General features: G+C 44.3%; 1 protein-coding gene across 3 annotated transcripts in view; it reads left to right on the forward strand.

The window, feature by feature from the left end:
* The window catches only part of inpp4b (inositol polyphosphate-4-phosphatase type II B), a 123,469-nt gene that overhangs the window by 82,923 nt on the left and 14,825 nt on the right, over nucleotides 1-25,721 (forward strand). For all 3 annotated transcript variants that reach the window (XM_076728137.1, XM_076728138.1, XM_076728139.1), the window contains 5 exons: nucleotides 3,960-4,064; nucleotides 8,340-8,448; nucleotides 16,292-16,475; nucleotides 21,300-21,632; nucleotides 22,438-22,576. In XM_076728137.1, coding sequence (XP_076584252.1) covers nucleotides 3,960-4,064; nucleotides 8,340-8,448; nucleotides 16,292-16,475; nucleotides 21,300-21,632; nucleotides 22,438-22,576 — 870 coding nt within the window. The remainder of the gene's footprint in view (nucleotides 1-3,959; nucleotides 4,065-8,339; nucleotides 8,449-16,291; nucleotides 16,476-21,299; nucleotides 21,633-22,437; nucleotides 22,577-25,721) is intronic.

The following is a 25,721-nucleotide window of genomic DNA, read 5'->3' on the forward strand; positions in this document are numbered from 1 at the left end:
CTCTCCAGTTGGCTGAGCACACAGCATGTGTCCAGTCCTCCTCTGGGCTTACAACACATCTGAGTGTGGATTGATTAAAAAAGCCCGCTGTGCTCTGAGCGCCACAGGACCATGAAGATGAAACCCTCAACGTGCTTAAACGCACCCGCATTGTTCCGACAGACCTCACTTACGAGCCGCTGTTTTTCTGCTGTGTGTTGCTGTAGTTTGTGATCTTGTTTTTTCTTCTGAGCTTGCCCTTGGGCACCCAGGCAGAAATTTCTAAAGGCATAGGATATTGGTTTCTCATCTTCTGAAGGATTCAAAGGACTACAAAAAAAAAAGGAAGCGGCTAAGAGCAAAGAAATGACAGGAAAAATTAAAAGAAGAGATAGTGGGGCAGATGTTGGTCTGCACTGCTGGCATCCAGCCCTCCTGTCACATGGCCAGCCCACCTGGGCAAACAGATGGGGATCTGATATGACTAATTCATCTAACCTACAACGGTCACCAGCTCGATTAGCCTCGTCCCCAGGGCTCTATAGCCAACCGTGAGAGCCCGCTGAGACGGGATGACAGCCTCGCCATCGACTTCCATGTTAGCCTTTTGAAAACAGCTCCTCCCAGCACAGAAACGTGTTGTCGTACGCCGACGACACCAGTTTGATTCTATCTGACCTTTGCACATGCAACGCAAAGGTCAAAAGTTTTATTAGCCGTACTGGTGGTGTGGCGCTATGGATGGCAACGTTGGTCTGTCGACTGAAATATCTCCACAATTTTAGGATGAAATTTCCAATTTTGGACAGACATTCATGTTCCCAGAGGATGAAGTATACTGACCTTTACTTAGCCCCACAGTGACACTGACACTTTTCTTGGTGATCCTCTTGACATTTTGTCTCACGCCATCATGTGGCCAGAATCTCAATTTGCCCAATTACCAAAACTGAGGCATTCCCCTCCACCTCAGCTGTGCTTTGTGTTTAGTGGTGATTAGCAAATGTTAGCAGGCTAACATGCTCAGCTAAGATGGTGAACCTGATAAATATTACCTGTCAAACATCGACATGTTAGCACTATCACTTTGAGCATGTTAGCATGCTGATGTTAGCATGTAGCTCTGCAGTACTGTATCTGAGTACGGCCTCATAGCATGCTCATGCCTGTAGACTCTTGGTCTCGCTGAGCAAATGATCAAATCCTTTGCCTGTGGACCCGCTCACAGTGTGCAGGTCTCAGCTTGTGGAAATCAGATGTGCTAATAGCGCAAAGGTCAGTCTAACCGTTTCTCTGGTTCCTAATGCTGAGTGCATTCAGGGGCAGATTTAATGTGCACTGCAGTTTTCATTGAGTTTGAGGCCACAGTCAGTGTCTGTTGGTCTGGTTTATCAGGCACTGGGCTCCTGGACTGCGCCGACGACTGAACCTCCAGACACACAGATTGTATATTCAGTGGTTAGAAATGGCTGTTTACATCTGTTTACATTTGCACTTTGATAAGTAGCAGCAAATCTGTTAGCACCTCAGGAAGAAGACGTGATTGATTTTCAGAGCTTGAAAATAATAAGCCACATCACTGTCAGAAGTGTTATCCGTTCCTGAGGTAACACATTTCAGCTCGAGTAGGCCAGCGGGTTCGGCATTAAGCACAGCCGTGGAGGTGCAGAGGATTTGTTTTTATGTTTGGCCAACCTGCCAAATGGTGCTGAAAACCTGTGGCAGGTAACAGGTTTTCTCACCTACATTCAACACGAAAATAAACCTTCTGTAGTGTTGAAGCTTTGATTGGAGCACACGGGTCTGTTGCCTGGAGACTAATTAAAGAACAGGCTGAAAAGAGTGTGTACAGCTCAGTTTAGCTCCTCTCAACACAAGGCAGAGTTATGGTACATGTCAGATCAAAGACCTGCAAAGTTGCTCCGTCTTTTTTGTCATTATGCTGCAGTTAACGTGCATTATGAGCCACAGTACGAGGAACACACTCGTGACCATTCTGGGCCACGTTAGATACGTTAATACCTTAATCCTTACAACATTGCCAATCACAATATTTGGAAATGGTAGCAGAATTTTCGGTCTTTCGGCCTTTTAGTTGTTGCTGTGGATAAGAAACAGAGATCAGTCAGTGTCTTCGAGAAATTTGAGTATTTGATTAACTGCTTTATGTTAATTTTGCTGTCGGACATTCACATGCCACAATTTTATTACTGAATTTAAGATATATAGAACGAAATGTCACCAAAATTACAGCCGTGCATTCTGTATATAATAAATATCTATTCATGTGTGTTGATATTCTTGGATCATGGTTCAAAGTAATGTTATCATGTATTTCCCACTTCAGCAAATGCATGTCTGAGACGAAAAGAGAAAAACTGGGTGGATATTATTTCAAGACAAATGACAGAAGACTATTACCAACAAAATCTTTTAACTTTATCAGCAGATAAGTTCAAGGTCACACCGATGGTGACAGTGATATGTGTCAGACGACCTCTGTGATCACAGCACAGACACAAGACATCACAAGAGATACTGTAAAGAAAAAGAAAGGCTCACAGACCACGACTGCGCTGCTATAAACAGATCAGAATAAAACACTGAGGTCATTAAACAGTATGAAAACACCAAAGAATGCAAAAGTCTTGTGCAGTGCTTGACGAGTCAGTCAGATATCTCCCATAGGCCGAATACAACAGTCAGTTCTAAAAATAGATCTCCTCTAATGGAAATGGACAAAGGCAGTTCCTCACACATGTATATTTGCTCATTTGCTTCACTTCTGTGACATTTATTTGCAGTAATTGTTAGGTGACAGTTTGGATGGATGAATTACACCGATGTGGTCATACTGTCGGCGTCCTCTGTGACCTCTGCAGCTGGAAAACAGGCAGCGTGCACTGGAGCACTTTTTACTGGTTTGTAAGGCACGCTCGACGCCTTGGATAGAAAATTCAAAGTCACGTGTCATAACAGAGGATTCAATTAAAAGTTGCAACGCCAAACTAGATTCTGAAACTTTGTGATATGAGCATTTCTCTTCCTGTGTGTGGTCCTCTGCACCTGTTCCAAATAGCTTCATTTTTAGTGACTTGAGCTCTGCTGGCAAACATCACAACACTTCCAAATTGCCTCTGTTGCGTGATTGTTCTTGAAAGCTTAGCCTCGTCTCAAAGAGGCTCATCAACCCTATTTACATATGCGAGGTTTGAGCAGCCAGCGTGGAGTGTCAGATTGTGATTTCGAGCTTAACTTTAAGCCACGAACAAAGAATCGTTTGGCACAAAGTTTTAATTGGACGTTATGAGCAAAGGGCATAAAATCCGCTCTTAAAGGATCACACTGCACATTAGAGGACGTCTTAACCAGTTGATCGTAAAAAAATCTCTAATTGATGCACTCTCCGTCTGATATATGTGGGTGTGTGTTAAACCAGGTTTGGAGGTTTCACATGAGTTTAATCATGACTCAGCCAAACAAAGGATAATGTGCATCTTAATGTTTTGATGGCGTTGGTGTAATTTGTGATGTTTTATGTTAAGGTTTCTTTGGAAAAATTGGGTTTTATTGAATTGAAACTTTGGCTCTGCTGTTTTGCAACCTCTGATTTAAATGGATTTTAATTTTGTGCCATGTATTCCCTTGTGTCACTAAGTTAAATATTAAAGTCATTCAGTTGCATAAGGTTTTACTTTTCATTGAAAAACCAAAGAGAACGTTTGAGCAGCAGTCCAGTTTATTGTTGAATGTTGGCTCATCTGTTTCTCTGTCCGTCTCTTCATAAGCACATAAACAAGGTAATAAAGGGAAAGGCCATATAAAGCAGCCATGTTGGAAAGCTTGTAGCATAGCTGTCAGGCGGTGAGGCCTTTTTATGACGCAGCAGGCTTTGATAGGGACGGTTTTATCTTTGAAACCTCCACCAACTCCATTATGTCCAATGACTATGTGACATGTACTTGTTGTGTTTTTTTCAGGTCGTTCATTCAAGCCAAGCTGCTGCAAAGCCCAGAAATCTCTGGAGTTCATCCCAATTAACTTGCACACCCAGAGGATGAGGGTGACGTGCCCCAGAAAAACAGGTATGACAGAGACAGGTATTTAAACCTTTGCTTGGCCTGTCATTGGACCAATCCTTCAACCTGCAGTAAATGATTTATTGTGGCCACTTGAGGGTGGTGGAAGCAAGAACACAGCATTGACATATCATCAGCTTTTAAGTTGACAGGGTGAAAAAGTTGCTCCCAGTTACTGAGCAGCATTATCGGTCACTGTCATTCAGCGTTTGAGGACATGTGACCAGATGTCAGACCAATGCTAACAATAGTAAATGAAATATGTCAGTGAAATATTTACTCTCTGTCTGCTCTGTTTTTGGTCTCCACTGGCTCCTGAGGGAAGTGTTCGGCTCTTCAGCTCCTAAACGCTCCACTATGTTCACCAGCTAGTTGCTAACTGTGTTCATCTGGTGTTGCACAGTGGAGCTTTTTCTCTGAAAACAGCTGCCTGCTGCGGCTGAAAGCAACAATATGAGAGCAGAGAGAGTGAAATAAAAGCAGTGAAGTTGTGGGTGAGACAGCTGAAGGTTACGCTGAAACTCCATGAACACCATAAAGCTGAGGGAAGCTGCAGATTGAGGTGATGGTGCATCACGATGAGCGGCTCCTTTCACATCATCTCATCGTCCTCTGTCGTCACTTCACACATTGTTAATATAAAAGTATTGATTAAAGCAAACCTGCTCAAAGTAACTTTGTTCAATAACTGCTTGACCTGAAACTCCTTAGCAGAAAAGCAGCTATGATAGAAAAGTAAAGTGGTTTCATATGACACCGTAAGCTGCTGTGGAAGTCGCCCTCTGTTGTCTCTCTGTGCCTGACTTCTCCATCTGTCTGTGATACTCAGAGGGCTCAGACAGGGTGGTTCTAGGTCATTGCCCAGGCTGAAAGGTGAGAATTAACTTGGCCAGAGAAAGATAGACAAAACACTAATTAAGCCCTTTGCGTTTCTCCGGAGAGAGAGACTGGCTGTCTCCTCCGCTGCTCTCGAGCTGGCAAAGCCTGTTTCTGGCCTGGAACTGTCTCAGTATATTAAGGCGACTAACTGCTGCCTCACTGCGTGTGAGTGGGCTCCATTTCAGCCATACACTCAATGATTGATGGAAGGTTGAAGAGAGACAAACCTCGACATAAACCATGGTTCTCTGAGTGAAGACATCAGGGAAGACAGATAAAATAAGTGAAATCAAGTCATCATACAGCCCTGCACCATCAAAGAAAAAAGGGGGAAAATCAAGATAAAACGAGCCTTAGAGGAGCTTGTCAATTGATTGATGGACACTGTGATAATTACCCTCTGTGAGCCAAATTCACACGTTGACTCAGTTCCAGGCGGTGAGGCTTCAGCTAATGTGTTTATGTGTGTACACTCTGCTGCGTATGCTACAGCAGGGCCTGGATTTACACTGTCCTGCAGGACACACTTGCCTCCCATTGGCTTCACGATGTTAATTAAGAAATCTGGGTAATCAAAATTAATAGTGCATGGTGTTTAAAGGCAGTGCTGCGGCAGACAGACATTCAGATTTTTTAAATATCATCAATATCAATAAGATTAAACACACACACATACACATACACACACACACACACACACACACACACAGATGAAATGCACTCATTGCCTTGAATGCACCCAGAATTTGAATAGTTTATCTGTTGGATTCAAGGTGTTTTTAAGCTTTACAGAAAGTGTTGAGGTCAAGAGGTCAGAGTGTGGAGTGGTGCAGGAATGACTTGTGTTAGCAGGTTAGCATTGTCCATTAGCAGGTTAGCATTGTCCATTAGCATTGGATTTTTCCTTTGCATTTTGCATTATTGCAGAAAATAAACTCTTTCGAAGCGTAAATGAAATCAGAATTAAAAACTATCGTTGTAAATGAACCACAGCACAGTTGACTTCAGCAGTGCCACCATTAAGCTTCATACTGCATTAAACTGTACACACTTTGCAATAAAATGATAAATCTGCAAGCTGCAAAGTCTGAGTTAAAGTAGTTTGCGAGGGCGCGAGTAAAAACACACGAGGATGTAGAGGCGGTCGAGCGAGTGGATGAATTTCCACATTCGGTGTGGTGATGTCTGACGTCCCTGACAACCTCTGTAGTCTCATGAAAGCTTCACAATTCAGGAAAGGGCTGTTAAATGATGTGTTTTATGTCGCAGAATAAAACGTGAAAATGGTGAGATATCCACAGACCTCACTTCAGCTAACGAAAAAGGAGGGAACAGGAAGTGCAGCAGCGTTCCCTCTTCTGCGGCTTCTGTAACTCTTTCCTGCAGTGCTCTGTTCCCCCGATCCCGTCCTCTCCATGCAGACACTGTGACGTCCCGAGTGCAGACAAAAGGATGATGCCTCACTTGTCTCCTTGCAAACATGACATGCAAAAAAACATTTGTATGTTTGAGCGAAGGCTAAATGACAGACACACCTCTCTGTTTCGTGGAACACAGTTCAAGAAACGACCACACGGTTTGAGTCAGCTCCTCTCTGAAACGACACAAAGTGAACATTACATTCTTCATCCTTGTTTGATGGTGAGTTACTATCACATTGTACATTTTCTTCCATTTAAAAAGGAAAACACATTGAGAAAATGATTGCAATCAGTCAGGCTTGGGAAGCAGTGGAACCTGCTCCTTAATGGGGCTGAGTCTCATTTTCAAACTGTTGTCAATTGCTCTATTGTTCCATTTGATTCCCTGAAGTGATGCATTTCACTGAGCGTGTCTACGCGATCCACTCGACAACGCTAAACCATTCATTTTCATTTTGTCTATTTATCATCCGGCAAGAAGAGGAAACTGGGGGAAAAAACACTTTGAGCAAGAAACAGTATTCATTTGTTTTGCTGGGAACGTCTTATGTCTGCAAAATGACAACTGCAAAATGTTTCTATCCTGAAAAGCTCAGCTTGGCAAAGCTGAACAGAGAGCATTGTTCAGACTCATTTTGGTCAAATAAAAGGATGTTTTGTCATTGTTGAGCAGGATTGTAGAATGGGTTAAGTATGAATTATAACCAATCCTGACTGCCACAACAAATTTCCTGTTTGAGACAGCGACTGTGTCTCAGTACTTAAACAGTTTGTTGTGTTGTTGATTTATTGAGAAAAGGACGGGGAGAGGGAGAGCAGGCAAATCAAGCATGAATGGGTTATTGTGCTTGATGCTCTGAAACCCGCCATTGTATTTCAGTGTACTTCTGTTGTGGGAAAACTAATTAAGGGAGCTTGGACATCTGAAAAGTCCATGGGCCAAACGTGTGGTGGACAGGGAGCCTCATGGCCAGGCACAGGGATAATTAATGAAGGAAGCAGTGGGTAGCAGCGAATCCCCCCACATCAAACCACTGTTGGTCTGTTGTGGTGTTATTAGGGGACGTGAGGCTATTGGCCACACAGTCATTCACGTCTCTGTGGCACCACTCGGAGCTGTGTTGTGTCATTAATTTCTATTTTCAACTGTTTTCCAGCCAGTGTTTTCCCATGGTCAGAGCTGCACACACGCTTTCCCGGGGGTGTTCATTAACTGACCTGGAACTCAACCACACCAAAATATTCACCCCCGTAAACCCGGCCCACCCCCTCGTCCTCCTCCCTGTTTTTTTCTCTCATTTAATTGTCAGCCTCGTCCATTACTCATTCAAAACGAGGCCTGTTGTAAGCACCCCTGCACCCGCCCAGCCGTCTGTGAAGTGTTTATTTACTTTTGACGACGGTGTGCAAATTGGAATGAAGCGCTGTGACATTGGCCGTCCTTCTGGTTCAACACGGGACCGAGGCTACATTAAGACCCAAAGATGGCTGGAGAGAGAGGACGAGTAATGGAGCGGTGTGGACGCAATGTAAATCAACCTGAAATATGTATGCCTAAAAGCAAATTTACCGGCAGAGTCCAGAATAATGTCGTGCTTCTTTTGTGTGCATAAATAAAGTCTGGGCTTAAAAATACTGTGCGCAGGTTACAAAAGGTAACACCTTGCATGAACCTCACTGTGCAACTTTGAGATTTTAATGTGAACTGAAGCCCAGCGGCGTGGCATATTCATAAATACTAAATTAATCCTCATGTCAGGTACCATTAACTGATGATATGAAGCTTATTGGAGGTTTCCCTATAGAGGATGTTTTGCAAAATTTTGACTCAAAATTAAGTAAAAGTATATTTCAAATTGAAAAACCCACTTTTTTATTTCCTTTTTCTTGCCTTGAGGTCCCTCAGTGCTGGTGTTTGTCAGGTGTTGTTTTATACATCTCGTGGTTTAAATCCTATCAAACCTGTCTCCTCTCTTCACAGATGCTTTCTATGACATTGTCACTGTCGGTGCCCCTGCAGCCCACTTCCAGGGCTTCAAGTGCGGTGGTCTGCAGCGTCTCCTTAGCAGATACGAAGCAGAGAAAAAGAGGTATGAGAAAAAGACCTTGCAGGCACTCCATGGGGTTTGGAGGGAGCATGGGAGATTTAATACAGGACACATGCTGCGGTGGAAACAGGCTTGTATTGACAAAAGAATTTAACTTGGGCATAATTGATAGTGACAAACAAATTTGTCCCTGGCCTGTGGACTGGATTTTCCAAGCCCCATACAGTTACTTAACAGCCAAGCAATGCTGCATCTAGACTGGAGCTCTGCTGCCGCTGACAGCCCAATTTGACTGGAGGCAACAGGCATGATGGAAAAGGTTTGTGGAGTCAGAAGTTCCTCTGCACTGCTTCTTTTCCCTGGCAAGCGTTTTTCCTCCCTCCTGAAGTTGCTTGTCACTGAAGAACACTGGTTGCTCTAACTTTCCAGCCGTCAGCTGGAGCGCGCTCTTAACATGCACCTGAAGTCAAAACCAAGTTTTTGGAAAGAATGAGGAAATTTTTCATCAATATTGTTTCCACAAAAAAGTGTGACTTGTACATCAATCCTTAATCAGTGACTGCCAGATGAGTCTACACTGCTGCAATAATCAATCATCATTACTGCTGTAATGTTTCATAAGGAGTGAGTCGTTCAGGTGAAAACTGAGTAATATTCTGGCTTTGCTCAGATCAGTTTTGTTTTTTTGACATGTTCTCACTGACAGTATGGGAGCCTCTCAGATAGAGTTTGATGTCGGAGTGAGTTCAGTCTGTGGCTGTGAACCAGCTCTCTGCTCGATTGCTTGATGAGAAAAACACCTTTTGTGTGTTTCCTTGGCTGACCTAAACCGCCAGCTGCACAGACACTCAGAGTTGACCGAATAAAATGAGAGCACGCTGCTGTGATTGTATTTTACCCACACAGACACAAAGATAAATGTCCACGCACATGCGCTGCCTGAAAGTGCACGGGGCAACTTATCCGTACGAGTTCCTCAAACCTGAGATCAGCAGTATTCTGTAAATTTTGCTGTCTTTGCCCTTTGGATGCACGGTGGAGGTGTATGTCGCTGGAGTTCAGTATGTGGTCACTTGAGTGATGCCAGAAGAAATGAAGGGTGATTTTTCCCAAAGCTCCCCATAGAGTGCAAAGTCATTACAGACCATGCCAGATCCAATTAGTTACAGAGTTTGCAGCTCAAGAAAGAGGCGGAGAGAGGCAAGATGGAGAGGGGTGAGGTGTGGGTATGAAATGGATAAGTTGATGGGAAAATAGTTGGGGGCCTGTGCTGATAATAAAAAATAAAGAAAGGACTTCTTTCCGCTAAAGTGCGCAAGTGACTTTGCTGAAGATGGTCAGTTTTATCTGCTAGCATGAACTTTGATAAGGTTAGCATATTTTGGAGAATCCACTGAAGTGAAATCATTTCCTTTGAATGAGATTAGACTTGAGAAAGAATTCTCCAGGGAGACGGAGCTTTTTGTTTCATATTTGACTTAGCTAATGACTCACTGTAGCTTAAATTTTCCAATTTTCCGCCTGACTAACTGACTGCGGCCCGCACTGAGCCTTATCCATGTTTGACCTGGAATGCAGTCATTTGTCAGTCAGCGTCAGAAATGGGAATAAAGTCTGTTTCTCTTGGATTTTGCAGTGTTTGCGGTGGCCATTTTAATGAAGGTGCATGCTCACTTTAAATGAGAAGCAGTTATTATTTCATGACTTAATATGCTTTTATTATTCATGCACCGAACATCTGACCAAATATTAAGCCTAAAAAAAAAAAACACTGAGGTGTTTTTTTTGTTGTTCTCTGTGAATGTGAAGCACACACGTCCAGTCAAGAGTCACTTAATTGCATGGAAAGCCAGCCTGTCTGAGCAGAGCGAAGACACATGGGCGTGCGTGCACACTGACACTCGGCCATTATGCTTCTCCCGGTGTGTCTTCTCGCCTTTCAGAAGCAGCCTTTTGTAATCACATTTGATTAAAAAGGGAACAATCGGCGAGATGTGAGACTTGGCTATTCATTGTGATATTAATTCATCAAAGAGAAGATGGAAAAGGATTGAGGAAGGGTAAAAAAAAAGGAAAACCTGAGCACAGAGGTGTTACCAGGAGGGCAATAAAAGAGCTATTCGTCTTTGTTCCCTGGACACTTGAAAAAGAGGGAGGAGGGAGGGTTCTTTCCAGATCCATTAAAAACCTGCATTTGCCAAACTTGGCAATGACTGGAGTATGCAATGCAGTTTGTCTCTCAGGATGGGCCAGGAAGGAGTTTAATCAATAGCTTCACTTAGTATTCCTCCAGAAACCCTGCACATGTACACACAGGGCAAGAGCATTTATCTTTCATTAATGCATGCAGTCCTACTTAAATGGCTGTTTTAAAAGTCACTGGATTTTTATCCATTTTTAATTGAACCCAGTAGACAGAGCTGTGGATTTGCTGAGGTGGTCTAATCTTTCATTAAGAGCCTCTTTTGAATTATTCAGCTCATCTGCATAGTGATGCAACCCACTTTATTTGGACACAGGTTTTGCTGAACTGAGTGTGACTTGTGTACAGTTTTCCAGCAGAATGTTGTAGGGAGCCCGTTTAGAAGGTCATCTGTCAGGAGCTGGTGCAGAGGCCGTGCAGTGGACTCTTTGAGTTCTGTCCACCGTCACGGAGAGGAAGGAAGCGCTGTCATCTCGCCAGGCCTCCTGGCCAAGCAGAACTGCCGGATGACACATTTCTGGGACACAGAGAGTGGTTGAAGCTACATCGCACACACTTAATAGAGTCTCTTGGGGCCGATGTTCAGATTTAATGTGACTAGCAGCATGTTGTCCAACAAAATAACTTCCTCCCAGGATCGCTGCGCTCGTGTTCAGAGACAGGACATTGGCTGTGGCTGGGACTCCATACTGATGGACAGCAGCTTGTTAGTTCTTCGCCTGTTCTGGAGTCAGCCTGCTCCAGGTTCTGTTTGTGATGGAGAGAGACGCTGGCAGTAGCCTTGAGGCTTATCTGGTCTCAGATCAGGGTTTCTAGCTCGCCTGAATCACTGAGGAAAACGTTGGCTGTTTTTCTGAGAACTGATGTGAGATCAGTGCCCAGTGAGGGATTCGGCAGCAGATGGAGTTCGGCAGTTAAAAGAATCTGTGTGAGATCAGATCTTCCAGAGTGTATTTATAGCAGACAGCATTTCACTGTGGCCCTGTGGCCGTGGCCTGGTGTAAGAGCGTGATTACAGCGTGCTGACTGAATGACGAAGGAGGCTTTGGCAGTCACCTGGAGTGCTGCAGGGCTCTCTGCTGACGTAGCTGCATTTTACTCCTGCTGGCTGTCAGCAGCAGGCCACAAGCTCTTCATTAATTTCCTCTCCACTATTAATTAGCCATGTGCTGGAGATGCTGGCTTAATTAGGCTGCGGGGCCCAGTGGTTTTCTCCCCGTCATTACTGTTATAACCAATTCCTATTGATCATTTAGGACAACCGAGGAGGAGGTTCATCCTGGACACGGCTGCTGGTTCTAGTGATCTGTTAGTAGACTCGAGTTTACCCGATGAAGTGTTGAGCCCAAAATGTGTGAGCACGTGGACGGGGGTATTTTTCCTGGAGATCCGGTGTTATTTGTTTGTGTGACGCTTGAATTATACAAAGATGAAAGATGATAATTTCATGAGTCAAAGGGCACTGTGCATGTTGTGCATAGGGAGTGGCAGCACACCTTCGGTATTTTCATGGCTGCAGGCGTGTGGTGTACCCAGGGTGCACATGGAAATTAGGTGGGATTAAGAAGAATCCATTATCATACATTATTACTGAGTGTGTTGGGGTCTGACAGCAGTTCCCTCTAAAAGCATTGCCCTCCCTGCAATGACATACGGACGTCGTGTAATGGAGTCTGGTGGAGCTTCACCGAAGAGGAAACCAATATTCTCTCACAGGAGAACAAGAGTTGCATGTGCAAAGTCCAGCCTGTGTCTGCCTCAGAGCGCAGACGGAGTGATATACACATATAAAACATATGAAACGATCAAACGTCTCAGTTGTTTAATGCTTGCATTCAGTTAGCTCATATGCACCGCTGTGCAAAGCCCTGTGATGGGAAGCTGTGGGGATCTGACACGTGAAATTCAAGTTTGATACACATAAATTCAGGAGTTTAGATAAATAGCAAAGCTGAACCCTTCAGATGGCTTTATAGGAGGTCAACCACCTGAAAGTGAAGGCCTTCACGCTCTGCCTCCTAGAGTTTGGAGTGTACTGTATGTATATTTCTGTGTAATTAGAGTATAACATCAATAAAGGCGGTTTGAGGGATTTAGAGAGGTCTACAAGGTTTCTAACAAATCAAGTGACAAAAATATCACAGTGTGGGTGCACCATCTGCTGCGCTGTTGACTCTGAGTTACTATTGAGATAATCCTCAAATATAATTACTATATTACTGCGTAATGGAATATACATAACTGAAGCTCTCTCATCTGTCATATCTCCAGTTTGAGGAAAGTTAAGTAAAACACAACTGAGCGCATTAGAAGACGCTACTCATGCTGTATTTTTGCACACATGATGGGATTTTTTTAACTTGCAAAAAGTGAGTTTTATTGAAATTCATTGAAATTGAACTTGTGCATCACTATAATTAAAACGCTCAAAAGACAACCTTTTAGAAAGATGTGCTAGTCCTTAGTTTGTGCCTTTAGTCGGAAAACAGCAAGAAAACTAGCTGACACTATTCTTCATGTATGGGAATCTAATGTGTCCATTAGTTCTGTGGACATACACATAAATATTCATGAATCGCATGTAGACCTAAATGTCTGCATGGTTGCTGGACAAATGAGTCACGCTCACATTATAAATATCACTAAATATTCATACTTGGTGTACAGTGGTTGAACGCAGTCAGAACAACGCCTGGTGGAAAATCTCCCAGCACCGCTTCCACTGCTGTTTAAGGAATTGGCTCAAACTCTGTAAACTGATTTTCTAAGTACAGTTTATTCTCCTCAAAGGATTTTCCACTTTCTTTGGGAGCATTACTGATGATATGGGGCTACTAGGCAAAAAAAAAAATGTCACTGATATCAAACTCTCATAATGGTCTGATCAGATGGCACCTGGGTGAGAACAAACCACTTAACTTAAAAGAGATTCATCCAGATTTCAGCGTGAGGTGAATCTACCATCAAACAAACAGTAAACAACCAGTTCCTCTCTGGGAGCTCCTTTAATTTGGGGTTTGGGAAGAAGGAAGCCTTTTATGAGTTCTGGTGTACTGTGAGTCAGCTCGAGGCTAAGTCTCGCCAACGTAAGACGAGACAGGTGGGTGGATGTTCTGCTCTTGTATTTATTTATTAATATGTCATACACCCCAGTGACACCACAGAGTTTGGCTTCAGACATTACCCGAAGGTTCAGTCACCACCTCACTGACACGTTCTCAGCAAAGGATAAGCATCATAAGCCCCACACAGGTACTTCTTTTTGGCTGTTTTGTCAGATTATATTGTGTATTTTTGTGTTCACCTCCATGTTTTAAAATTTGGCACACAAAACTCCCAAATTACATCAGGGATGGTAGACATACCCAAGGCTAATGGCAGTCGGATCCTCGTGTGCTACATCCCCTTTGGCCTCTCATCAAGTTTCCATTTGCAGATTTATGCTGTTTTACCTTTGCGTGGTTTGCTGTCTTGGTAGACCCGTTTGGACTGACAGCAATGCTGATAAAGCAATTAAAGTTCCTTGCCTTAGCCAGCCTTAGAGGGGATCAATTCTGTCCTCTAGCATCAGGTGGCAGGTCCCAACATTCATTATTGCCTGCATAGGCTCCCTAATGGGATTGGATTTGTACTTATGAGTCAACAGGGCTGTTATTGAATCGCAGTCGCTGAAGCAATTGTCCTCTTCCAACAACTTTCTCTTTGCCTCTTTTCTGGAGTATCTGTATTGTTGCAGTCGTGCGGGATTTTTTCTCTTTAGTTCTGCATAATGTAATAAGACGAGTGTAAGCTCGCAGGGGATGAAAGGGTTTTACAGACTTTACTTTGTTGCAGTAGATTATTCAATTACGGTCTTCTCCGTGGCTGAAAACTGAGCATTTGAAGGTATGCTTATGGAAGTGGACATTACAGGAGTTCGCAGCAGAGAAACGTCGCTGTTCTGTGCTTTGGAGAGTTTTACACTGTTTGCCCTGTGTCTCTCTCTCACTTAGTGATTCCTTTGATTAGCTTTGAGCTTGTGGGTGGTAGTTCTCCAGGGGACTCATTAGCTGTAATGACAAGGCCAAGATTTTAAAGTTAGCCAGTCAAAGACGTAGTTAATGGCTAGTACCCTCTACAGCACGCCTAATTTCTTAAGGCCCTGAGATTTTGACGCTTATTGATACGTCAGGTAGTGCTGCTGCACACAGGGCGGCTTCTAAAGAAGCACTGTCTTCGCCTTGCTGCAAAATATCAGGAGCGCTGCAGCGAATACTGTATTAAGCCAGCCCTTTGTATGTGCCCCTCCCTTCCCCTCTCTCCCCCTCTCTCTCCCTCTCTTATGTCAATTATGCCTTAGGATCTGGCTCTGGGGTCTGGCCTACATAGAGGCTTGCAGAGCTGACTCTAAACTAGCTGGGAGGGTTGCAAATGACTGCCTCGCTCCACGCTACGTCTGATGGCAGGAAGTCAGCGGAAACTCATTGAAAGTCACTGGAACTTTACCCGAGGAGAATGTTTGATTGGAGCGATTTGCCCTGAATCTAGAACTGACAAAAGGTGTTTTTGTCTGAGATTAAATAGCTCCCTAGAAATGAGGAGGGGATTAATTATTCATAAAGGGAAAATGGGTTGACATTGGACTGCAGGTCCATTTTGACAGTTCAGGCTGAGTACCTGGAAAGTGTTGCCGCTGTACGTTTTCAAGGCAGCAGAAGATGCAACACATAATGGAAGGAGCTGAGAAAACGAGTGCGCGTAATGTAATGTTTATGGCCACGACCGTTACTTGTCTGTCTGTCATTACTCGACCTCAACTCTGAGTTTGACGTTATAAAGTGATGATCAGCGACTGTGGAAGACGTTTGGATCAAATGAGAAAAGAGTCGTGAAGTTTTTCTGCTTTTTCTGCGTAACAGCTCGAGTTATGCTCGTTTCAGTGCCCTGCGTCATGATTCAGAGCCGCACTGGGTTAAATTCGATCTCTGATGTCAGGGACTGATTTATACCTGTGATGCAAGGTAAATACAATTAGGTGAAATTGCTAGCAGTTAGGAAAGGTTGTGCCTGTTATTCACAATGAGGCGTTATAGTCAGAGGTGGAGCTCAGATCTGCTACAGTTTAGTGCACAAAGAAAATAAATGTGGTGAATTACATGTTCCACAACATCCAAAGGCACTGAGAGAAGCCATTTTCTAATGGTAAGATACCTTTGATGTATTCTGTATGAGTAACGCTGTTTTAAAATGCTCGTTAGAGATGCTTTGCGTCGTCTCAGAGAACATCTCTGCACGTCTAGAAAAGCATCAACACTTACGTCAATCGCACCATGCAGATCTGCTCTTGATCTGTTCTGTTCTGTCTGGATTTTGTGAGTCGCCGTTGATTTTTGCCACCGGATGAAGCGAGCACATTCTGCAGTGTAGCTCGGAGCTTGTTTGATATCAAACACTGTCTCTTCCTCCTCTGCTAGTTTTGGCAGACGCAGTGGTGAGTAGACACTGAGAGAACCAGCAGCTCTGATCTAAACAAACAGGGATGAGCCTCTGTCCAGTACGGCTTCATCTCGTTACAACAACAAGCTCTTCGGATCAGATTGTGGCCACTTTCACGTGTAATCTCCAAACTGTGTTTTTGACCCTGCAACTGCAGCGAGAGCCGTCAAATCTGAACTGATGTGGTTTTCTTTTCCTCCACCACAGCTTCAGCACTGCCTACCAATGTATCTACTACTCTCCAGAGCACACAGCCAAAGCTCAGGAGGTACTCAGCACCATGAGCCTCCTCCAGCCCCTCATCACAAGCTTAGCGGACCAGCTCCTCCAGGCCGCCCAGGAGCACTCTTCCCCTGGACTGAGGGATGCACTCAAGAACCTTTCTGACAAGGTGAGGCAGCCCCCAAACCCTCCACCCACCCTCACTTTCATCCAAACAATCCCTGCAAACTGCTGCAATACTCAGACCACCTCCTTCATTCTTGGACGTATCACCAAACATTGTCAGGTAATACCTCAGCCCGAGAAGCCCTTCAGATTAATCTTTAACTGTGGCGATAAGTTCATTTAAACCCAAACACCAGTAAAAACAGCTTCATTATTTTGTCTGCCTCAAAGCAGGTAGCCATGAGCTGCAATCTGAGGACTGTTCAGGTGGATGCAGTATTGGCCTGAACTGACTGCGACACTCCAGAATGTTTACCAGTCCAGGTGGTGTTACCCTGCTGGGTTCACCACACACAAAACTGCAAAACTGATAAATACTCAAAATATCTTTAAAACTTTAAATCCGGCAGTTGTTGCGGCACAGTTGCGCACACACATGAACACACTAAACAGGCAACCTCAGGAAAAATCCATAACTCATCATAAAAACGCCAAACTAACAAAAGTGAATAGCAGCATGGAGGTTTATGGAGTTGAGGCGTTTTTATCAGTATAATTAATGAATTACATCTGGTGCTGTCAGATTGCAATCTGTTGTGGGAGAGATTGTTTTTGCCACAGTGGAATAGAGCCCAATCAGCCTGCTTAATTGGTACATTCGCTCTGTCACCACTTCCTCTCATCCTTGATTAGACACGCACACATTGGCCAAGTAAACCCCTGGCCTGGTCAGCGCGAGCAGGGCTGCTCTCTGATTAAAATCTCAAGCTGCGTTTGTGTGTTCATTTGTGCCCGCTCGAGGCCGGCAGAAGTGTGAAACTACGTGTTTCTGTGTGTTAAAAAGCCGACGCTCAAGTGGCCGCACTCTCTTCAAGCCCCAAAACCACCAAACATGAATCACTTCGCACATTGTATGTTTCCTCCTCCACATCTGGTCGTCTAGCACAGAAATCTGCTTTTTTATAGTCACACAAATATCAACGTGTTCACACACAGATTGGCGCTCACCTGTTCACGCATGTACACACCTGTGCATACATAAATCAGGGCTAATCAGTTTTGTTTAGAAATCCCCAATTCACAAAGTTGCCTCAAGGAGGAGTTTAACCATTTTGGGAATGTGCTTATCTTTTCTCACTCAGAGTTAGATAACAAGATCAATAGCCCACTCATATCTGCCCGGTGAATGTGACGCTGCAGCAGCAGCTGGTGAGCTTATTTTACACTTTTTCACTAAATTGCTCGGTTGTTTTGTCTCAGGCTAACGTTCGCTCGTGGTCTTATTTAATGTTTTTTATTATGTTTGGGTGCAGCAATTCCCATTTCTCCATGGGAGACAACAGCTCGCTTTGTGTTCAGATCAATCAGACAAGACATTCTGTGTTGATTAGGGAGCTTTAGAGGTGCTGGAAGGCCCCGACTCAGAATCCTTTGGATGGACTCAGGTTAGCGTTTTCCTCCTGTTTCCAGGCTTTGTATTAAGCTAAGCTAACCTGCACACTCCAGCTAAAGCAAATAAAGACATTTCTCTGCTGCCATGTTGAAAAGCGATTAACCATTTTAATCATTTTTCAAACTGCACCCACCCTCTCAGATGTTTAAGCCTGTTCTCATTCATAGCTGCAGACTGACTGTCTTTGACTTTTGGACTCTTTGGTTGAATACCTTTTTGAATACATCATCTCTGGCTTTTTCACCATCTATAGACAAAATCAAAGGACTTGGAAAATGAGTCGATGATGAAGATGATCATTAGCTGCAGCCCACAGCACCCTCTGTGGGCGCTTGATTCAGATAAGGAAAATCTCAAGAAAAACATGTAAAACAGGACAAAAATGGAGAAAAGACCCGCATGCACAGCCGAGAAAAAACCCTCCATACTCACACTTACTGTCAGAGGAATGTTTGATATCCTCCTGACAGACGTATAAATAAAGGTTGCAGTGTGTCTCTGCAGTGTGTGAACACTCTTCAGTAAAGACAGTGAGTCACACCTTCAGAGGACCTGGCAAAGATAAGACACCTGCAGAGAAAATGAAGGAAATGTAAGAGCCATTTCATCAGGTACTCACTGCCTCTGACTCTTTCCCTCCTCAGTTCGGACCCCCTGACCTGAGGCCTAATGCAATATTTCGCTCGTGAATACGTTTCCTGGCCTCATTCTGATTGGAGCTGGACATGAAAGGTGCACTGTTGCTTTTCTGTTGAAGGCGGTGATTCTGTTGATGATGATAATTATAATTTCACTCTGGTGATAATCACAGTGAAAAGGCAGCTGCACTGCTTCCCCCGTCCCTCCAGCTGTGTCCTCGGACGATATGTCTCCGCTGTAACGGTTACCTGAGAGGAGCTGTGGGTTTGATCGTCTATGCATGATTATGTTAAATGACACAGTGTGCAGAGGTCATATAAGCAGTAGTGAATAAGTGTCCTCACACACAGGTGCTGCTGGAATCTGACCAGCTCCGTCCATTCAGCCCCCTCACCTCTCTAGTGAAGTTACATTGAGTGAAAAATCTCTATTTTTAACTCGAACCCGCTCATCCTTCAGGGTGAAACTATTCGGGGTGAATAGATTCCTACAGTTTTCTTCTTTTTTAGATCAAACGTGGCTTATTTTTTCGCAATTGCGGTCCGCAGAGGCCTTTCCTGACTTGCACTTCTGCTCAGTCAAGATCATATCAGCAGATATACTGAATAAAGACGAGCACCAGAATTTCTCCAGAGGGATTTTAAGCGTCTCAGATCTCTAAAACAGGTAGGTGTGGATGAGCTACACCACACGGAGGAATAGATTTTGCACGTGGAGGAGCAGAGTTGCTTTGGTCTAGCCTGGGTAAGAAAATGAAAGTGCTGTGCTTTTCTGCTTTGCCCAGAGGAGTGCACCTCTGATATTTCACTTTGAACACAGAGTCTATATGGATCCTGCAGTATGGCGTGTCATTAAAATGTTTTCTGCTCCGAGCTGTAGGTCCTGCTCGGAGAGGATACGAGCTCTGCTTCTGGCTCAGTATTTAGGAATCCGACTGAACGATCCTGATTGACATGCTGCATTTCTAACATAAGCGATTTCCATAGTCCATAACCGACAGACCATAGTCAAACACAGGAGGTCTGTGACCCTGCCAGTAAGAAGTGCAAACACAGATCGGTCCAGATTGTTTTAAATACAGTGTGTCTTTGTTCACTCATCTCAGGAAAGATAATGAATAATACATGTTCTCATAGATTGCAAATTAACATTGAGGTCAGATAAGCAGAGTTCAATTTGAATATGAATTTCCATTTTGAATTCCCAGTTCCTGTTAAGTATTTTGGTTTCTGATCCAAGCAAGCTCATTTTTCAGCTATTTGGACATTTTCATCCTTTAAAATCATGTTTAGTGTGTGTACAGTCACAGTGTGCATCACAGAAAGGTATCCAGCAGAAATGCTTGTTCTCAGGCAATTACACAAGTCTCATCCATAGATTTCAGCTCTCACATCATCGACTTAAAGGAATGGAACTCATTTGGATCCATGAGAGGCAATTAAAATGGATATGAATTACATTCAGTGGTGTTTCCAGTCGTCATAATTTGCTTTCTCTTCTCATACATTTGTCAAATGGGCTATTTCATGTGGGCAACACACTTTACATATGTATTTTTTTAAATCAAGAGCAGGCTCAGATGACACAGTGTTGTGTCGTTAATGACTGAAACAAGAGCAACTCTGTGAAAGCTCTTAAAGCAAGTCAGCAGTTTCTTCAATAAAAGCTATAGAGTCATATTTGTGAAAATAACAGGAGGGACACTGCAGAGTGGAGCCGCTGGTGGCAGTGGAAACAGGAAGAAAGAGCAGAAACGGACCCACAGAGGAATAAATGCTAATGCTAATGCTATTGATTGTGAAATTCTGTTAGGTTTCTTGTTCTCTATTTATGCCTTTTTCTCACCTCGTCGTGGATATTTGCATGGAGAATTGGATCATTAGAGAAGTGAAAATCTCTCTTTTATGCAGCCGCTGACACACATGCAGCCTGTTAAAACGGGTCACTGTCGACAGCGCTTCGCTTTAAGAGGTCGCAAGCCAAAAACAGTCCAGAATCACCTCCTCATGACATCCACACAGAGCGTCTCCAGCGGGACAGAACTGGCCTGGGGTTCTTCTACACAGTTATCCGCCACTTTGCTGACTAAGGCGTCTCAACAAGTTCACTATTCAGCCCACATCCTGGAGGCAGGAGCAGGAGGGCGGTGTTTGCGTGACAAATCTATGTACATAATGACCTCGCAGGTTTCTTTTCATGGGGGGGCTTGTGTTTTCTCGGACTGCTTTTTGCTGTGGTAATAAAATTGCTTATTGCAGTGCTAACTCAATTACTCTTGAGGGCCCTTATCATTTTTCACGCAGTGGCGGCAGCGAGCGCGAGGCTCCTTGGCACCGGGATCATCATCAACTTACAGTAGCTGGTGAATTCGAGATCAAAGCCGTGTGTGCTCCTCGGAGGAGCAGGCTGGAGGAGGAGTAATTGAATTGTTTGTTGTTTGTTGCTGTTTTTGTTGCTCACCGGCTGTGCCGCGGTAATGGAGAGCAGCTACTTTATGTGAAGGAGAGTGTTCATTTTCCTTGTTTCTTTTCACTTCCTCTGTAAATAGTTACCCGCTTCCAAGCTCACTTCCACCACTATTTTCTTCCACCCACTCACCCCGCCAGTCTCTATCTCTCTCACTTACTCTGTCTCTTTTGCTTTCTCACTGCTTAAATTTTCATTTGTTTTGCCATCCCACAATAACTTTCAGTATCTCTCTTTTTTCCAATCTCTCTTTCTCTGTCTTTGCTACAGACAGAACAATTTGTTCACACACTTAAGGATGAATTGGTCAAGAGCGCACTGCTGGCGCTGCACGCCGCACGGCCCGGGTACGTTTCCAAGAGCCAGAAGCAAACGCCGGCGGCGGGAGGCCAACATCAAGGCCACGTCCATCAGGCCAGTGACCAGAATCAGAGCCCGGTCCAGGGGCTGCCAGGCCACAGTCCAGCCTCGTCGGTCACTGAGAGCACGATGTGTAACAATGTGGAGGGATCACAAACCACGACCAGAGGAGAGGCCGGGCCTGTGCCGCCGAAGCACCAAGACTCCATACCACACCATAAGGAGTACGACGAGGAGGAATGGGTGAGCCGTTAAGAAATCTTCCAAAGCGCAGATATTTTCACTGCTGGTCCTCAGCGCAGAGCACACAGAGGGAGATTAACGATCACCGTATTACAGATAAAGCATTTTTATGGCAAATAATTTCAGTTTCTTGCAAAATTAGATGCATCCCAAGCGTTACTCTTTCTTTCTAACGAGAGGTTTTCTCTAAGGAGTTGAAACACTTCATCATGACAGACTGACTCTGCCGTTTGCACCCAATCTGAGCATCCTGCTTCTCCTCACTGAAGTGTGTTTGACTGTTGGTTTGTTTGCGTCTGCACGCCGACAGCAGGAATTTATCATGATTTCTGCTCACCAGTGCCTAATTAGATCTCAGCATATTCCTCAAACCACACTGTTGAAGCAGCAAAGACAGAAATATACGCCACCATGTGCCACATGCACACCTGGACTGATGCACACACACAAACATGAGAGGATCTGTTTGTCCGCTGACAGCTGGAGCTCAGGAAAAGCACGAGAAAGCTGGAAACGGTCCAGATGCTTTGAGAGTTATCTCAGAATATCCAGACAGCAATTTCCTTTTGACCTTTTGGACATGAAGCCAGTTTGGGCTGTGAAAGGAAACACCTTTTAGCTTTGTTCTTCAGACAGAAGGGCATGTTTTCTGTTATGGTTTTATCCGCTTCCTCCGTTTCTCTTTCAGTCTTTGGGACACATTTTGGTTTCGCTTTTTTTTTCATTGTCTCAAACAGAGTAAGAGAGACAGAGATCTAATCAGTGACGCCGATCTGACTGCTGATTGTCTATTCGGCTCTTTCAGGACAGGCTGTGGGCCAGCGTGGCCAAATGTCTCAACTGTGTGATCGCCATGGTGGATAAGCTTCAGGAGGAAGACAACAGCAAGCAGGAGGCCGTCCCTGAGCAGCAGCTCGCCGATGTCATCACCTCACACAACCCCGGTAAATCTCTGCCTTCTCAGTGTAATCATCTCTGTTAAATGAGGGTGTTTGTGCTGGAAATGGACAGATTTCACTGACTGACCATCACAGTGAAGCCTGTCATATTTTTAGTCCACTTCTGTCGTGTCGGCTCCTCTAAATGTACAATCCTCTCCGGCCGCTGAGCCCAAAACATTAGTCACCTGTTTTGATTGTAGCCCAGCAACACGAAGGCTGTATTTTACTATAATGGACGTCCACACACACATTCCTCCTTTTTCGGCTCCACAGCTCAGCTCCTCAGATTGTCATGTTGATTTCAATATGGACATTGTTGTCTGGTTCAGTTTTCTTTTGCTGTTCTTGTCATGGTCGATCTCTTCAGCATCAGAATCAAAGCCGAACGGACGCTGATGATGAATCAATTATCCAGAATTGAACATAATACAGCGTTTGGATTATGTCTCTCAGACATCATCTCATTTGTCAATATACCTCAAATATACAGAACTTTTCTGTAAATACAGTAAATAAATGCAGTTTAGGGTTGGTAACTGCGGCTGAAAACATATGTTCCCATTGTAGAGGTTGTAGTTTCTCTTCAGTTAAACAGACACTGTGACGATGTTGCTTTAACTCATCCACTCATCGTCACGGGCTGCATATGCTGATGGTATTGTGACAATCTGAGATTTCTCTCGCTGTTCCACTAAAAGACAGAACACAATCATTCACAATCAAACTGTCAAATGATAATAACATGTGTGACAAAACAATAAAACAAAGTAAATTGAAGTAAAATAAGCTGAAGTAAACAGCAGGTTAAGACAAGACAAAACAGCCGTCAGGTGAAAAGAAAAGACCCTTCAGGAGGAATCGATGTTAAAAAGACTGTGTTAAACATTCGTTTAGGCCCTCAGACCTTCAGGCTGTTCCACAGTTTTGGGGCATAATTAGCAAAGTCTGCCTCTCTGTGCCTCTTAGTTCTGACCTCAGGACCAATCGAGGTTCGACTCAGAGGATCTGCCATTAAGAGGCAGCTGGACCTCTGAACTGCGAGGTTTCTTCAGCTCTGACCAGTGCTGTGGAGTCCCACTGACATTTGAATTTTTACATTTTGAACAGAATCAGGCTTGTAAATAGTTTAAATCAAATAAAATTTCACTGTGAGGGGAAATAACACCGACATTCAGCTTTTCAGTGTGTCTGCTGAAGGCGGCGAGGCGAATCCGGTCCAACTCAGAGGCCCCTGTTGTTTAAGCATTAGCAAAAGAAAAACTTAAATTGTTGCCAGAGACGTGGATGAAAGCAATATTTGATATGCAGAGCCATCTACTGTTGACTGCAAGCTGCCCAGTCTTCCCCTGCGCCCAGTGAAACCCTGCCTCAAGCTTGTGTCCAGACAAGTGCTCAGCCTGCTGCGACTGCCAACTGGCACACAGGCAGCAGCATTAGTCTGACCAGGCGACAAGGAGAGCCTGTGTGTGTGTGTGTGTGTGTGTGTGTGTGTGTGTGTGTGTGTGTGTGTGTGTGTGTGTGTGTGTGTGTGTGTCTCACAGGCAAATGCACGCTCAGACATCTGTGGCTGAGTGTTGTTGCATTTGTATGATTTTGTGTGTGTGTGTGCGTCTGTCTGTCCAAGTGAGCTGGCAGGTAAGAACAAGGCCGTCCGCCCGGAGTTCAGCCTGAAAGATAAGCTCAACCCCCCCGAGCACCTTTATTAAGACGGCGAACAGGCTCAGAGCAAGTGGTCATCTGCTTGTCTAAACACAAACATGGACGGAATAATGAGAGAAGCGTTATCTCCTCGTGGAGACCGGTGAGGCCTGGGCTTTTGATGACAAGGCGTTGTGGGGGTTTGGATGTTTGGACAGGTGGGCCGGCGGAGAGATGACAGCTGGAGTTCTGTTTCCTCCTTCTCTGTGCAGAGGTGGTATTTGCAGAACGAGATAAGACATGATTTCTTTGACAAGGCAAGGGCAAGGCTGATGTGCTATACGTTCTCCGTCGTATCTAGCCTGTGTGTGTGTGTGTGTGTGTGTGTGTGTGTGTCTGCCTGCTTGTGCATTTCCACACTGATCTCGACTTCCGCCTCAAGAACTTTTCAATATGTTGAAGCTGAACAGAATACATGATGAAAATCATCTTGGCCATTGCTTAGCCAACACTGCCCCCTGTTGGCGAGTGAGTGCCAAGTGAGGAGACGTACGGGTGTTTATTGGAGGAAATGCATGAAAGACACCATGAAATCACAGTGTGTGCCGCTCTGTGCCGGTCCCCACCTTCTGTTTCTAGACAGGTTTTGTGTCATAAAATGCAGTATCTCAGTCCGCGTGTCGACTGAATCTGTTTCATCACAGAGTGGATGTGCAGCGCTGTCTCACAGGGGAACGCAGCAGCTAAACATGGCTGCACATAATGATAAATCTTAGACAAATATCAAATCAGTGTATTATGACTATAATAAATCTACTGTGTGTACTTTTGATTCCCAAAAATAGGCAGCACCTCTGCAGGTGTCAGGTCGTACATGGAAAGCTCAACTAATGAACTCCACTAATCTCTGCTAACTCAACTACCTGTGATTTGATTAGAAATGAGAAAAGATGCAAATAGGATCACAAATTATAAGAGCGGTAAGCTACCCATCAACCTGAGTAAGGAGCAACACATCAGCAGCACGTGTTGAGGTTGACTTTGTGAAAAGGAGTTAGCAAGCACTGAGAGAAGCTAAAGCTAATGTGTTAACAGCTGAAATCATTAGCTAAGTGGAACAAATAAGCCGCTGAAGTTGTTGGTTTAAAGGAATGAATTAACAGTTTCTCTCATCTTACCACAGCCGAACAATTGGCAGATCTTCACGTCCAGTGGAGCACAGCCATTGACTTTCACTTGAGACTGACCGTTTTCCACGCTGTGTTCCTCTCCAGCATCCTGTTTCAAAAGGAATAACGCCACAGCGAACAAGTCGAGAGGCCGTATGTTAACGTTTCAATGATCTGTACAGTGCGAGGTGTCGATGAGGAGGTAACGTTAATGCTCCTGATCTTTGCGGTGAATCAGTTTGCTGTTTTCCTGACATTGAAATTCTCGGTTCCTTCACGCTGCGGGCGCGTTGGTCGTCGGAGTCACACACGGCTGCTCACTGTGTTTACCTTCTTTCAAC

Source organism: Chaetodon auriga, chromosome 4, assembly GCF_051107435.1.
Source record: "Chaetodon auriga isolate fChaAug3 chromosome 4, fChaAug3.hap1, whole genome shotgun sequence".
Taxonomy (NCBI): Eukaryota; Metazoa; Chordata; class Actinopteri; order Chaetodontiformes; family Chaetodontidae; genus Chaetodon; species Chaetodon auriga.